Raw genomic sequence first — 16867 nt, 5'->3', positions numbered from 1 at the left:
TAGTATTATATATTGAATGATCAATTACATGTCAAAAACAAGTATCGAAGTCAATTGTAAAACAAAGGTTCTATGATCAGTATGTAAAACATTGATATTTTTAAAAATGCGCATCGTCGCGTTCTGATGTTTACTCTTAAAAAATAAAAAACCGCTGGAGAATATTTTGTGCCAGTGTAGAAAGTTTAAACATTTATTTGGTGTTCAAATTTTGAAATGTTGATAGAAACGAACAAGATTGCCAGGTATCGTAAAAGGGGGATTTGAATCAGTCAAGTATTTCTTCGTTTGTAACCATAATCAAGTCAAGGTTATTAGAAAAAAATACATATCCTCCAGATTATGTGAACAGTTTGAATGAAGATAAAATATCAATATTCTTAAATTTTTTGTGACTCTAAACAAACAGAAATACAACTGTATTAGATGCTGCATTCTTATATGTATAAATATATCCATACAAGTAAATTGTAATACTTCTCGTTAAATTGTAAAACATGTTATCATCCTTTTTTACACGTTGTGTCTAAGGTTTATAAAGCATCTTGAGTGTTGAGTCTGAATTTAGAGACATTTAGTAAAGTTTCCAATCCATACCGAGATAATTAAGTTCATTTGAGTCTGTTTTCAAATTATGGTTTTGCAATCATTACCTTAAAAATTAATTTACTTTTTGTATTTCCCTAAATTGCTTCATGTTTTAACACGTCAGCAAAACTACAAATTCATGTAATTTATCAAATATTGAAAGTTTTTGCCGTTTACATAACTTTCAAATACAAATAGATATAAACTCCTATAAACGTTATTAAATAAACAATTTGCAATTCATCAAACTTGACGTATTCAGTTCTTGTGTCCTTCCAAAATATATTTATTTTATTAGAAATTAATGATTCCTCACTTTCGTTGTCTTTACTTCGGATCAATCCACTCTGGTGTCTTGCAATGGAATGAAAGCATTTATTAAAAACAATATTGATACATGTTTCTTACTTGTGGATGTATTTTTTTTTATTTTCATTTGCATGAAAAATTAGTTTTTATGTTGACGAATAAATATAAACATCTAATGTATGCAATTGACACACATAATAATATAATGGTTGAGTAAAATTTCTGAACAAAAATATGCAAACACACGTTTTTTGGTAATTATAGGTAATTATTATAAATGTAATTTACATGTACTTTTGACATTTTTATAGCCTATTAGCGGTCGTTTATCAAAGTGTATTGAACTGAAGTGGTGTGCGACAAGGAAATCCGATGTAGCATAATGTGTAACGTTGTGTAGTCTATTTGTATTATTTATATCAAGCCACAGTTTTTCAGTAAATTGGCATATGTACAAACCAGTTAACAAAATGGGATCGTTTTTTATGATTCCAAATTGCCGACATGTTTTTCTACTTAAGAAATAACACTAATTGGTAACATTTTTATATATTGTTGTCTTTATTGTTGGAAAAATGCAAATTCGGATTGAATGAACTTTGCTTAAAATTGAGTTTATTTTAATGAGATGGTAAGAATCAATTTTATTTAATCATTTATTAATCATGATAAGATACTGGATTTTTTTTTGAAAATCTCTTGGTACTCAAGTTATAATATCTTATTTATATCAGTTTGAAAATATTTTTTTTACATGCTCATTTTTATAACACATGTTTCTAGTGATATATATATATACTGTCGATTGAAAGAAAGTTTCATTCAGATTCTTGTTTTTGATATTAAAAATAATTATAAAATTTCCTACAGGTCACCTTTGGTATAATATATTTTGACATAAGCAAACAGTTTCCATACTAGAAAACATAGATTTACGCAATGCTTTTAATTTATTTTCAGGAATTGGGACTTAAAGTTTTATTCATTGTAATTATTCAAATAGGACATTTAAAAGCACAGCAAGGTATGTATAGAATTTTATATTTCACAAATCAAAATTGATGGCATTAATTTATCATTTATGCTAAGTAATCATTTAAAGCTGAGCTTCAACATATACGTAATTCTATTTGGACATGAACACATTTTGTCGAATAAACATTGGACATTGAAGACTCCGTGAGATTTTTACCGAGAAAGACTCAAACTAATGACAGTTTTCATCAATTTTAATTTTCATCAACAACAAAACCAGCAGTTTATACAATAAACATTTAAGGTGACTCATTTAAATTTATTCAATCACACACATGTATATATAAGACTGATGACGATGTTATCGTAATACTTATTCTTAAACTACTGAAATACAAAAAAGAGAATAAAACTTATTCACTTTTTATTTCTTATTTGTCTAGAAACCCACTTCAAATACTATAGTATGTTATAATTCTGATATGATAGCGGGCGAATGGTAATGATTTTGTTTGTGTCACTGCTGGGTTATTCAAAAACCATTTAAGATGATCTTCTGACAGTGATTATATTATAATGATTTGTTTTCTGAATTTGAAGACTGTTTGGAAACCCAGTTCAGATGCAAGACCGGTACTTGTATACCGAAACAGTGGGTGTGTGACAATGATCCAGACTGCTCTGATAGTTCAGACGAAGAATCCTGTCGTAAGTCTAATATCACATCTATATCAAATTCTATACTAAAACTGAGGTTACTCGCTGAATAGAGTTGACAATTGTCGAGTTTTTACTTGGACCAATTTTCATATCCTCTGTGTATCTGATAGATTTTACGCCGTCCAAACTTGCATTGAGATGTCGTTGTTTGCTTCCTGTGAAATTCAATGAGTGCTTCAGGCGGACTTGCAGTGATATGTAAGCGTTTGGTTCGTGCTGAACCTTACGGTGACTTTGAGATGAAGAACAGCAGTAAAAGCGCGATACCTTTGAACTGGGATTTGCCAAGTACATATAGACATGTTGTGTTATAGATAGATCTATCATCAACAAGAAGATATCAGTAACGAACATCCTGATTTGGGCACTTTACATGGGACCGGAACATTGTATAGCTTGAAATACCGTTACTAAGATTATATCAGTTACTGAGAGAAAGCTCTTTAAGCTCGTAATCTGATAATATAAAAGTCCCACCTTAATAGCAATTATATGTAACCAACAACCGAGTTGCGGCACACATAGTCTCAGATCTTCTTGAAATTTTGTTTGTTTGTAGCTATCAATAAACATATAAGAAATATGTTGATAAAATGATAAATAAAATGTTTATGTCCCCGTTGCCATGGTTATGGGTCTCCTTGGACTATGGCTCAAAATTGCATATTTTGACGTAAAAAAATGACCAACTTCAAGCAGTTATCATGCACACATTTCAATCTTGATGAATATTGTAACATTTTTTCATTAAAATATAGCATTTAATTGGTTGGATAAATGATAAAAATCAATTCTTATAATTAGTGGAGAAGGTGGCATCACTGATTAAAATAATGGAGTTTTCATTGTATTCGAAAAATATATAGGCACTTTTCCAATATAAATAAGTGGTTACTAGGCACTTTTCCAATAAAATGAATGGTTGCTAGGCCCTTTTCCACTATAAATGAATGGTTGCTAAGGACTTTTCTCATGTATTGTTTGCGTCTTTCTATTATCTTTTCTTACAAAATCCAATTAATATATGCATGATCAAAGGTCAAGGTCATCAATGACCTTTGACCTTGGGTCAAATTGAAGGTTATTTATTCCTTCATAGTTTCACATCATAGTCATTCAATAGTAATCACTGTTTTCGGGTTATCTTAATAACATGGTCGAATTTCTAAAGACAAAAAACAAAAATGACACATTTTGGTTTCCATAGCAATCATCCTAGCGACCGGAATCCCAAACATTTTATTGTAAGTTATTGACTAGAGACATGAATAATTTATAATTATAACCACAACTTAAATGGGGGTGGATGCAAAACTGTATATTTTGCTAATGCATTTTTCTTACTTTTGCATCTGATTATATTGTCAGGCTAAATTTCAGGAAAATCGGTGACCATGCGTGCCGACCCTATATGAAATAGTTGGTGGTCTTAAATTCTTAATTTTAATCTTGATGTAACAACTTTTTCATTGGCTTAAGTCTACCGTCATAATTGACATGCCTTGGGCCACCATTTTGAATGGCTGGAATCTACAAATGTTCGTTAATACAAAATGATCGACAATTAAACCTCTTTAAGTTCCATTGATAAGTTTCGTGATATAAGATAAATATTGAGGCTAAATTTAGTGCGATAAAGACGGCGATTCAATTAGAAGATATAAACCAGAATGATGGGTTTTGGTATTTTTTAGGAAGAACAAATGATAACACCAGAGGATGCCCGGATGATAATTTTCAGTGTAGTAATGGAGTCTGTGTGAACAATGCTTTTGTTTGTGATGGCGATCAAGACTGTTTAGATGGGACGGATGAACAGTGTGGTAATAAGAAAATATAAAATCTTAACGACATGGGCTTTAGTTATTTAAAAATAAGAATATGCCATAAAATGAATTAACACTATATAAATTGTATGCGTCAGAAGCGTTTTTCTGGGTTTGCCTTCATCAGAAACGCACAAAGCCAAACATTTAAAATTCAAGGATTTATAAGTTCCGAAACACGTAAAGAGCTATATGACCAATAGGGACCTAAAAATAATAGCAAAATCCATCTCGGTAAGATCAACTTTTCCTGAGGGAGTAGAAACCTTAGTTTCTTAATGCTGTTTGTATTTCTTAAATTTAAGAAAAGTATGTTATTAAACATGCCAGTACCGAAACACTGACTTCTAAGCTGGCTACCAAGGGGGCAATAAAATGTCAAAAGGGTCATCTAAAGGTATTTCTAAGATTCAAGCAATGTTTGTGATCTATGGTGGATAAAAATGCATAGACACCACCAGTATTCATTTTCCTATTTTGACGTTGAATATTGCAAAAATAATTTATTTAATGCCCTGGAGATATGTTAGATAACTACGTTAATTTTAGAGTTTACCAACAATTAGGAAAAGGACAAGATGCATTTTGAGGATTATTTTGGTTTACAAAGATTTAATTTGTATATTATGATCAACCAGTAACATTTTGGTAGAAATGTCTACTAACAGTTGAAAAAAATAAATATCTTCGTGCTTTATGTTTGATTAGAAGAACACTTTGAGCAAGTTTTGATATTTTGGATTATTTTTCAGAAATAAAGACATTTCGAAGAATATGCTACTTCACCAACTGGGCACAGTATCGTAATAATGAAGCCAAATTTACACCCGATAATATCAACCCAGATCTCTGTACACATATCGTATATGCATTTGCCAGATTGGAAGGCAAGAAATTGGTTTTTACAGAGTATAATGATGAAAAAATGTACGTCATTGTAATTGTAAACATTGTGTTGTACGATTTGTAATTGACATTGTTATGGTAAAAAAAAAGATCAAAACTATTAAGTGGCCGACCATACAAGACCAAACAAAATTTATCATTTCATGTATTCTGCAGCTATTCAACGGAAAATGCATCCTTTAATAAACATATTAGCCAATCATTTCTATGAATGATAGATATTTTATGAAGATTCACCCAAAGAAGTTTGATCTTATAGTAAGGTTTTAGATACATAAAAACAATATCTTCAAAATTATATTAAATCGTGGATATACATTATATAATTCAATTGACTGTTTTTTATTTGAGTTTTCAGGTATAAAGAATTCAATGGAAAAAAGAATAAAACACGGGGAGTTAAGACAATGTTAGCTATAGGTGGATGGAATGCAGGCAGTAAAGCTTTTTCTGATATGGTGGCAACACCAGAAAACCGAATGACGTTTATATTGTCTACGATGGAATTTTTACGTAAACATAACTTTGATGGATTAGATATCGACTGGGAATATCCAACTCTTAGACAAGGAAAAATGGAGGATAAACCTAAATTTGCTCTCCTTGTTAAGGTAATTCAAGTCTTTTTCTTTCCACAAGTGTTGTGCTTTTCCCATTACCACCTTCAACTTTGAGATTTGTTTTAACTTCGTTTAAAAACACATTTATCTATTTATTTGTACCTTTTCGTCTCATTATAATAAGGGGACGAGCATTTGATTTTCGGGGGGGGGAGCAGGATGATTTTTTTTTCTGGATTGATTCTTTGTTTTCATCTGATGCTATGCATTCTTATTTTTTTCACTTTTGTTCAAATGTTTCCTTCATTTTGTGTTGTAGAATATTCATTTTCATCCTGCTTTGTGCAAAGTTACCTATTTTCATTTCTTATACGGGCAACTTATTCATTTTCAACCCCCTCCGAAAAATCAACTGATCGTCCCCTAAAAATAATATTAGTATCATAAAGACCCTGTTTACAATAAGAACAGCTTTTCATTGCTTGCTCTGTTTATATGTAGGAAATAAAAGAGGCTTTTGATATGGAGGCACAGAAATCTTTACGTCGTAGACTACTAGTTTCAGCGGCGGTTCCTACTGGTAGAAAGGTGGTAGATTCGGGATACGATATACCAACACTATCTAAGTAAGTTAAGTACATATCTAAATCATAAATAAAAAGATACTGTGTACACAGCGCACAGTCGTGAATAACAAGTTTCAGCGGCGGTTCCTACTGGTAGAAAGGTGGTGGATGTGGGATACGATATATACTGCATACAAAGCGCATTTTAAAAGAACCTTCATACAGAGCGCCAAATATATTAGTAAACATTCCTAAACAGAACGAATTCAACCGAATGGGCGAGTCTATCTATTATGAATGAAAGACTTTTAAAAAATTATAAAGATAAAGAACAACAATACAAATACTTCTCTTTGGCATATAAACTTTTTGATTGTATTGTATTAGGTTTGTATATCCACCATACATCCTCTCTTTAACATTTTTCGACCTATCCATGTTGAAGAGGATTCAATGTTTTAGTGAGAAATCTTAAAATACCAAATAATTGATCGAGGGATGGTTAACGGATAAACAGAAACGCTCAAGCAAAAGTATAGCCGACAAAAAGATGACATTGAAGTAAACACGCTTGTTAATGACAAAAGCAGAAACAGTTATTAACAGTTAATTCTGGTCTATATCAATAACTTTAATTGTACTTTTTTACAACATTACTAATTTCTTGTTTCTTTGTCGACGAAACATTCATTTGTACCAATATTTATTGGAATGAAATGGTAAAATGAACTTAGATATCGTGCAGTCTAGGAAAGGGAAATGGTAAAATGAACTGTATCGTTAGTTTAATTATGTCAACATGTATTTTACAAAATCATAAAAATAACATACATATTGTTCATTTATGCAGATATCTGGACTTCCTCAACTTAATGTCATACGATTTTCATGGAGGTTGGGAACGGAAAACAGGTCATAATAGTCCATTGTTTGGTAGCAGTAAGGATTCAGGTTCTGCTAACATGAACACTGTAAGTCTTTGCTTAATTATATTATGAAATAAAAACACAAAAACAGCAGGCTTGTTTTATCAGAAATTAGTGGAGTAGTTAATTGACCATATTACAGGGAAAACAAAAATGTCTACGAAAAACTCACTCGCAGACAATCAATTACAAGGAATACTGCAAAAAATCGTTGGAAAATAAGGATAGAGCCAACTCCTTATATTTAAAACTGCCGGGGAATCATAAAGGTGTTTCAGAAGAAACAAACGAACACAACATTCCATACAAAACAGCCAGAATTGGCCCGTAGTCGTACGGTGTAGCTGTAACGTATGTATAATAAGAACCATTTCGGTGGATCATTGTATGTTGTAGGACCAGTACCACATTCTACAATTATTAATCATGAAAAATGTTAGTGTAGCGGCAATATCTGTCTTAAAGTCTTTTTTGTTTGCTTTTTTTTTTATCACCAATCTGATTTTATCCTTTCTACAAATAAAAATGATTACATTCTGTGGCATCTGTTTTGAAGAAGCATATTAAACTGTTCAGGCATTCATTTAATTTGTCGAATCGAATTTAAGTTTAGAAAAAAAAACCAAGGAATTATTTAATTAACATGAGTCTGAGACTTTTTTCATGTTTCAGTCAGTTTATACATAACAATTTCAAGAACATCGTGACAATTACGTAAAACATGGGTGCACTGAATAAACTTATAATTTGGTAATGTGCAATTAATTTGAACGAGTTTTGGTAATTGTGTATTACCTAAAACAATTATGACATGACATTATATAATGTTCTTATAACTCTAAATATGCATTACTGGATGTCAATCAATCAAAATATTAAAATAGCATACACCAAGAAACACATTAATTACATACATTTATATATACTATAGAAGTTTAAGATTTTCCCGTTCATTTATAGGTTTCAAAATTGTCCACTTTTGACTGAACATTTTATTTATTTTTTGGCCGGTTTCCAGAATTTTATTGGTATCAAGTAATTTTTGGATACTAATTATATAATAGTTCATGCAAGGTATGCACAATGAACTTGTAATAATAATCACCATTTATCTGTGAAATACTGAATTTTTTTTTTCAGGAGAAAGCAGCAAAGTACTGGGTTTCTAAAGGCACACCTAAACATAAACTGAATATTGGAGTAGCAACGTACGGTCGGTCATTTGTCCTGGCAGATCCCGTTAATAATTTTGGCATTGGCGCACCAGTCACTGGACCTGGTCCAAAGGGATCATTTACGCAGGAAATAGGATTTTATTCCTATTATGAGGTAGTGTTTGTCAATAACTTAGGAGTAAAATAAAAATGATATTGTGTATTATACATGAATAGACCTTCAAAACTATGTAATGTACAAATGATTATAGACTGTTTCACAACTTCACATTTAATGTGTGACAACTGCATGACAAAGATTTCTCTAGTAAAGTCGAAATAATTAAATAATGTTTCATAAATGCATAGCTCTAAATAAAATGTTTTTCTAATAAGTAAAGGAAAACCTCATAAAAATGTAAGTTATTTTAAAGAAAGTCTAAGATAAAGCAGGTGAACTTTTTGTAATGTATACATACTGAGGACAGAAAAAACCAATATGATCCCCATGGTGCGTACAACATGTGTTACGGAAATAACCATTAGGTACGGACGAGATCAAAAGTTTTCAAAGCCAAATATATATGAAATGTTCGGAGAAGAAGCACCAAAAAATCCTAATATTTTCACTTTAAGATAAATTTTGCAATGCTTTTAATGTCTCCTTTAGGTCATATAACTACTCAAGTATTTAAGTATTTATAAATCATTAGCTTTTAGTGTGTTTGTGTTTGAGCGTTCCCGGTGAAGGTATATCCAGAAAATGCTGCGGACGCATGAATCAACTTGGTCATTGGCTTACTTGAACAAATAGCAATGAATCAACTTAGTCATTGGCTCACACGAACACATAGCAATGAATCAACTTGGTCATTGACTCACTCGAACACATAACAATGAATCAACTTGGTCATTGGCTCACTCGAACACATAGCAATGAATCAACTTGGTCATTGACTCACTCGAACACATTGCAATGAATCAACTTGGTCATTGACTCACTCGAACACATAGCAATGAATCAACTTGGTCATCGGCTCACTCAAACACATATCAATGAATCAACTTGGTCATTGGCTCACTCGAACACATAGCAATGAATCAACTTGGTCATTAACTCACTCGAACACATAGCAATGAATCAAATATGTGATAATCTGTTAAGTTTCAGGTTATGTGTTTGGTACAGTCTAAATTTAAAGTCCTTCTCAACGTTATATATTTTTTTTACTTTTGATATTTTATATTTTCCATTTCACAAACGAAGCAGTATAACACCTCACATTACTATTGTATTATACTAAATTAGATATGTCAGTTACAAAATGACGGGAAAGGTAAGATATACAGAGATGAAGAACAAATGGTACCTTACTATGTGAAAGGAGATCTGTGGATTGGCTATGATGACGAGGACAGTATTAGAACCAAGGTAAAATGAATATACGATGTATAAAGAGTGGGGGCTAGAACCCCTTTTTGTAAAAAAAAGATGGTAACTAAATAGAGATATGCTGATATTTTATTAGATTTCTATAGATCTGGCGAACTTGTTCCATTTGGATGCTGCTGCCTCATTGAATCTCTGTTTATTCCTATCTTTATTTGCTAAAATACCATAGTTTTTTACTCTGTTTATTAAATCTCTAACTTTATTAAAGTTCTGTAAATGAATCCAAGATCCGTAAGAGATGTAAGATTATTTCAACTGATCATTTCCAAGTTATTTCGCTATATTAAAACTATGGAGTAATTGTAGGCGGAATGGATAGCCAGGGAAGGATATGGTGGAAGCATGGTCTGGTCTTTATCTCTGGACGACTTTGGTAAAAAATGCTCATCATCAGTTGTGCCATTTCCTCTGACGCACACATTATCATCGACCTTACAAAAGATAGAAAGGGATAAAGTATTAAATTTGACGTCAAATACGACCAGAAAAATATTACCAAAACCAACAACGCATCGTCATATAACTCCAACAACAGTTACAACAACAACAGCAACAACAACAACAACAATGAAAACTCCGACAACATTGTCTCCAATACCAGAAGCTACTACAAAGCTGTGGACAGCTGATTTGCATTACGAAACCCCACCCACTAAAATAGCACCTCCTCCAATCTGGGCACCAAACGAACTGGTTTACGGAAAATGTAAGTATTGGTGTTATTCTATTGGTGTTGATTTAACAAGGAAAACAGATCCATCTTGAAAGGATTTGTCATCACATTAAAAAACTAGCATTTTTGTATCGGTTGATTTTTTTTTTGTAATTAGATAGTGATTTAAGTTTTGGAAAGGGGTATATGTCTTTTACAGTAATAAGGTATTGCAATGAACACGTCTTACAAGTTTCTGATGCTGTATTATCAAATTTAGTCTAAATACATGCATAGAACTCTACATAAGAGTTTTATCACATATCAAAGAATATTATATGTAACTTTTGTGTCAGTTAAGAGCTATTTGGATATTATTTGGTTTATTTTCCGTCATATAGCTATTTAACTGTTTCGGTTTTTATACATCCTTCGCTTTCAAATATTCGGCTTTGAGCGTTCCTGGTGAAGGTAAATCCAGAAAAGCGCTTAGGACGCATGGAATTTATAAATAGTTATTTTCATTTTTTAGAGGATATTTGTTGTTTTATTCAACAAAAGCAGTCATTTGGCTAATTGAAATATAGAAAAAGTAAGAAGTAAACATTAAATGGAAAAGAGTATGCATACAACGTGAAATTTTCATATTTAACAAAATGCCAGCTGCGTGTGATTGAACATTTAATAAAATAGCTTTAGTGATGCAGCTTTGAAGTATGTGTTGAATTAAAGCCAAAAATATTCATCATTTCTGGTGTAAAATTGTCATTTAATCACTTGAAAAATTGGATGGAATTGTTGAATATGTCACGATATAATTTGTGTTTCCTAAATTGGGGTTAAATGCATTTTGAGGGGTTTTGTTTCCGCTGAAATAACATTGCATTTCGACATTATTTTTTTTTAAGTATTCATTAACTTAATACAAACAGCTGTATATTCATTGTATATCAGAGTTGTAAAATCTATTGTTCATGTTAAAAGTAAACGAATTCAAATGCGAAGGCTTTTCTTGAAAGAAATAAATATAGATCTCGTTCGTATGACGGTATATTCCAAATAACACCATTCATTTTTTTTTCGAATTTCTAAATTAATTTCTGTAAGCTATCAGTTTTTCATCTCATAAATATATTGAGTTATGCCGCCTTTAACCAACATGTAAGTTTTTATCAGCTATAATATATAACTCTCTAACGTTGCTACCTTCATCGTATTTCGCAATTTAAATATTGTATTTAAATAAAATGTTTTTCCTGAGGCAACCTTCTTTTAGTACAATAACATAATTTTATTACTAAGACTAACAAAATGTGTAATACAAAATAATTCCAGTTCCATTAAAAATAAATATTTTCTGTATGTGCAACCGATAAATAACGAAGAAACAGACCAGGGAGCACGCGATGGGATTAAGCTGTTAACCTTTCTATTAAAATTTGACGCCAGTAACGAAACTTATTGAACGTTTAAGTATAAAAAACATCAAACAGTTAAATAATTTAAGAAAATACATTTTACTGCATTTGAAATCAGAGACAACATTATAACATGAACGTTCTCTGTCTGTTTACTTGTTTAATTTGAAATTTTATTTTGACACCGATGAACTATTAAGTTCAAGGTTATAAAGAATTTGAATTTGAATGTGACATGATGGTCATCTATAAGATATCGATTATTCAGATAATAGCCTGAGTACTAAAAACTTGTACTAATTTTTAATTTTCATACACCATTTTAATCAAATAAGTTTATAATATAGCAGTATAAAGGCAACTGTATCTTGCTCAAAATTTCAATTCACCAGTCAGTGTGGAAGTATTTTATGTTCTAAACTAAATTAGCAAAACAGGAGGTTGTCATTCTTAATGATTGATTGATTGTTGTTTGTTTTATGTCCATTGCCAATATTTCATGCATATTCTGAACATGAACAAAATTAACAATTATTACAAATGGTAGGTTCTACGGACTATCGCTGGAAAACGAGGGTATGCTGGATTTGGTATAAAATTATGTCTTGCAACAGGCCACATACATACCCCGCAGAGAGTTGTTGCAAGGATTCTTTAACGTGCAGAGAGCGTGACAATCACACTTCACGAGGCATCGGATTTAACGTCCCCATTTCAACCGGACGTGGCCGCGTATTTATACATAACGCACAGCTTAACGGACGCCCCTTTTTAGCTAGGGCTTTACTGCCGGACGGGAGAAATCAGTGATGACCACATTTCGACACCCCAGTCAACTGTTTGGTAGATTAATTATTTTGAAAACGGGGCTTAGTTAAATCCAAGTAATATCATTGCACTTGTCTCTGTTTTGCACATGTGTTAAAATTTACTGTATATTTATGCAATTGTAACATTACTTTTAAGCATATCTTGCTGGTAATGACATTTAAAGATATCAAGTGTTTTAAAACGAAAGGATAAATACATCCTCGCAGTGTTGTCAAACGACGAGGTGATACTGCATGCATTTTGGTTGAACAAATGAATATTAATGCCTCATTAAAACAATTGCTGTATTTTTAAGTTTTTCAATAATTTGATCTGATTTTATTCTTTCAGACTCATTCTCATGTAGACGAAAACCGTTTGGATATTTTCAAGACCCAAATAACTGTAATAAATATTTTGTATGTCATATGGGAAGAACATTCCATTATAGATGCCCAAGTGAATTAAGATTTAATCCAAAGAAAATAACTTGTGACTGGGCAGATTCTGTGACTTGTGACGATGACGGTCGACCTACAAATAAATAGTAAGTGTGACTATGTGTCTTCGTGTGTGTGAAAGTGAAGAGTTTGCCCGAACTTAAAATGATTTATGATTAGTGTAGAAACAGCAAATACCTATTTTAGAATATTTGGTTTGACACCACTGCAACTCACGAGCGTCTGAACTCAAGGCAAGCACATTTCCACGAGGCCACCGAGGCGTCAAATTACAAGAAAGGCGAAAGATACCAAAGGGATATTCAAACTCATAAGTCGAAAACAAACGGACAATGCCATGACGAAAAAACGAAAAAAAGATGAAAAGACAAACATCAGTACACAAAACATAACATAGAAAACTAAAGACTGAGCAACACGAACCCCACCAAAATCCGGGGGTGATCTCATGTTCTCTGGAAGGTAAGCAGATCCTGTCCCACATGCGACACCCGTCGTGTTACTCCTATACAATATGTTGATAAGTTAAATCAAGTGGTTAGCAAGGCATCAAGCAATAGCGATTGGAAATTCTCTCTTATCTAACACTAAGACATCACAAAATTCATGTAAATTTTCTAACCTTGGAACTTGACCGAATATGCAATTTTGAAATTGAAGCAAATTTTCCATGACAAAGGATAGACGAGATTGTTACCGTTATAAAAATGACAGACATTCAAAAAATAAAAAGAACAAAGAACACCATTAAAAACTTAAGCAAGGACAACACGAACCGCTTTTAAACAAAACAAGGGGTGATCTCAAGTGCCCTGGAAGGGTAAGCAAATTTCGCTTCACATGTAGCACCCTTCGTGTTGCTCATGTAAGTACAAATCCGGTAATACGTCTTATTCGCCAGGTCACATTCGAGGAAAAGAGGACGGAATTGTGGTTACGACAATTGGAACATATCCGTCGTCATCTTTGAAACACATATTCCATAACAGTCTACCATCTCGTGATGGTGTACGTAAAATTTTCAAAGGGGTGAATTCAAATTTACCACTTGGAACTCTTGGACCAGTAGCTTCCATTTAAGCAGCAACCCTCCAACTTAGATCTTGATTACTAGTACTAGGTTAAACCTATTTTTTTTAGATCTCGTTCACCTTGCTAATCGCGTTTTGTGGAGTAAAAAAAATTTCAATAAAAGAAAAGAAAACAATAAAAAAAAGTAATATACAGAAAATCACTTAACTCTTAAATAACGGTATGATAATAAGTACACGAAAATATATTATCTATGTTTATATACCGTACTAAATAATGCTCGTAATTACTGAACGTAAACTCAACAAAGTTTACCTGATGATTTTAAATCATACCGTACTATCCTCTGAAATCAGTCCCTATACTGCACATACAAACTCTTCGAAGATACCAGGCCTATAATTTGGTACTCCAGGCTCGCGTTTCGTCTGCCTAAGACTCATTTGTGGCGCTCTAACCATAACAGTTTAAAGGCCAAGTCCATTTACGAAGTTGAAGAGCATTAAACACCAAACATTTCTAAAATTTCTGCTATATACGGCTTAGGACACACAATAATAAAATAAAATTTATTTATTATTTATTCATACAAGAGTTCATACAGCAACGCTATACACATTACAGGGAGACATTCAACGAAAAATGCATGTTGGTTTATAGGTGTCTTTTCTTGTTTATGTGTTGTTTGGTTGCTGTCTAGTTGGAAAATACAACAAATTTACATTTATTTATTAAAACTAGTTAACATCAATGGTTATGAAGCTTTTCCTTTAAATTGACACTAGACAGCGATGGCCTTGTAAATGAATTATCGACAAAATAGGTATATTCAATGTATTTTCTTATTTTACCTTGTGCGATTTAAATGTATTATTTATCTTTATATATTTCAGGTTTAAAGAGTGATTTTAACTTTTACCATGTTACTTGTTAATGGTTTTGTATTTATTTTTAATAAATTATACTAAATGTATTATTGAACACATGACTTGTGGTGTGATATTTTTATAAAATGTGCAACTTTCCACAAGTACCATAAGAATATCTCACAAGCATACCTGTATTCACAAAAGTATTACCAGAGTCAAGACGTCGTGCTAATTCTACAACAATTTAACAAATTTAGAAGATACAACCATTTTATATGTATATTTATATATAACTGTGTTTTGATAAACAAAATCGTCTAATGTTTACATAGGATGTAAATTCGTTTCCCTTCTGTGGACCCCCTGATATTATTGCAAAGTTTCAATATAAGAAAATAACACAAATGTTGTCAATTTGACAACTACAAGTACTTTCTGCAGAAATGTACAGCAAAAGAAGTATGCGATTTTTTCATATTTGAGAACTCAATTTTTGTACATTAAGTAAATAAATCATTGATTGTTAACTCATTAAATTTAAAGTAGCTGCTAACATGTACAGCAAAAGAAGTATGCGATTTTTTCATATTTGAGAACTCAATTTTTGTACATTAAGTAAATAAATCATTGATTGTTAACTCATTAAATTTAAAGTAGCTGCTAACATAGAGTATTTATTATTCGTGTTGATTTGATAGACAAACTTGCTCTTTTCTTCACCTTTTGATATAATCACTTAACATGCCAATTCCTACTAATAAAACAGATATTAAAAATATTAATTAATTGTGGTTTGCTTAACATCCACGTTCAGGTAGAAATGTGATTGTTTCTTATGGTACGAAAAGAAAGGATACATTGGTAAAGAAACTTGTTTTTATGTTTTACATGCTTACATCATCGCTTTTAGAATTTGAGTTGGTGTTTCATTGGTTTAAGGAACTATTTCAGTGGAGGAAGAACTGCTTACCATTCTGGAATATCTAGTTAACTCTGGTTTTGGTTTGGTTAGTGGTGCTCACTCTTTTGTTTTCTGTGTATTGTTTCGTGTACTTGATTTTCTTTTCGACGTTTATATTGTCTGTTTTTCTTTAACCTATAGTTTTTAATTGCCCTTTGGTATCTTTACCCTTTTCTGTTCATGTGTTCAGCTATTATATGTTCATTTTAAGTTATCTACTACCTGCAAGGGTTTTAACACTTGTAATAAATAAACTGTTTTACAATCTGCGCACACACTGGTTTACCAGACAAATGTCAATTACTTATGACAATATAAATCGTGATACACCACAAACGATTTGTTGAATGTCATTTCTCTCTAATTTTGCATTTAACTTAAATAGCCTGACACGTTTGCTTTCTTTAAGTATGATTGATAAAAATATTTAAACTTTCCTTTATTGGTATACAGAATGCTATAGTACCTTTAATAAGTATGTTTGTATTTCTATTTATCAAACTTTATCTTTTGTTTGTTTTTGCTATAGACACATGAATTGTAGGACCCTTAACGCATTTGACGTTTTCCTTAGTGATTGATAATTGAAGATATTGATGCAATCTTCTCATTTTTTCACCTTTAGCAACTCACTTAATAAGGAAGTTTATTCGCACAAGTGAATAGTGTATATTTTAAAAA

At 31.7% G+C, this 16867-nt stretch overlaps 1 protein-coding gene across 1 annotated transcript; it reads left to right on the top strand.

The window, feature by feature from the left end:
* Positions 1-1376: 1376 nt before the first annotated feature.
* On the top strand, positions 1377-15341 carry LOC127708667 (chitotriosidase-1-like). The gene is made up of 13 exons (XM_052213751.1): positions 1377-1528; positions 1858-1921; positions 2473-2580; positions 4287-4415; positions 5171-5345; positions 5683-5935; positions 6386-6510; positions 7301-7421; positions 8517-8705; positions 9840-9962; positions 10290-10689; positions 13215-13410; positions 15250-15341. Coding segments are annotated over exons 1-13 (1887 nt in total). The 5' UTR covers positions 1377-1525; the 3' UTR covers positions 15251-15341.
* The last annotated feature ends 1526 nt before the right edge of the window (positions 15342-16867 follow it).

The sequence above is a fragment of the Mytilus californianus genome, unplaced genomic scaffold (assembly GCF_021869535.1).
Source record: "Mytilus californianus isolate M0D057914Y unplaced genomic scaffold, xbMytCali1.0.p SCAF_7, whole genome shotgun sequence".
In the NCBI taxonomy this organism is placed as follows: domain Eukaryota; kingdom Metazoa; phylum Mollusca; class Bivalvia; order Mytilida; family Mytilidae; genus Mytilus; species Mytilus californianus.
The sequence above is the reverse complement of the archived record's forward strand: the minus strand, read 5'-3'. Positions and strand labels throughout refer to the sequence as shown.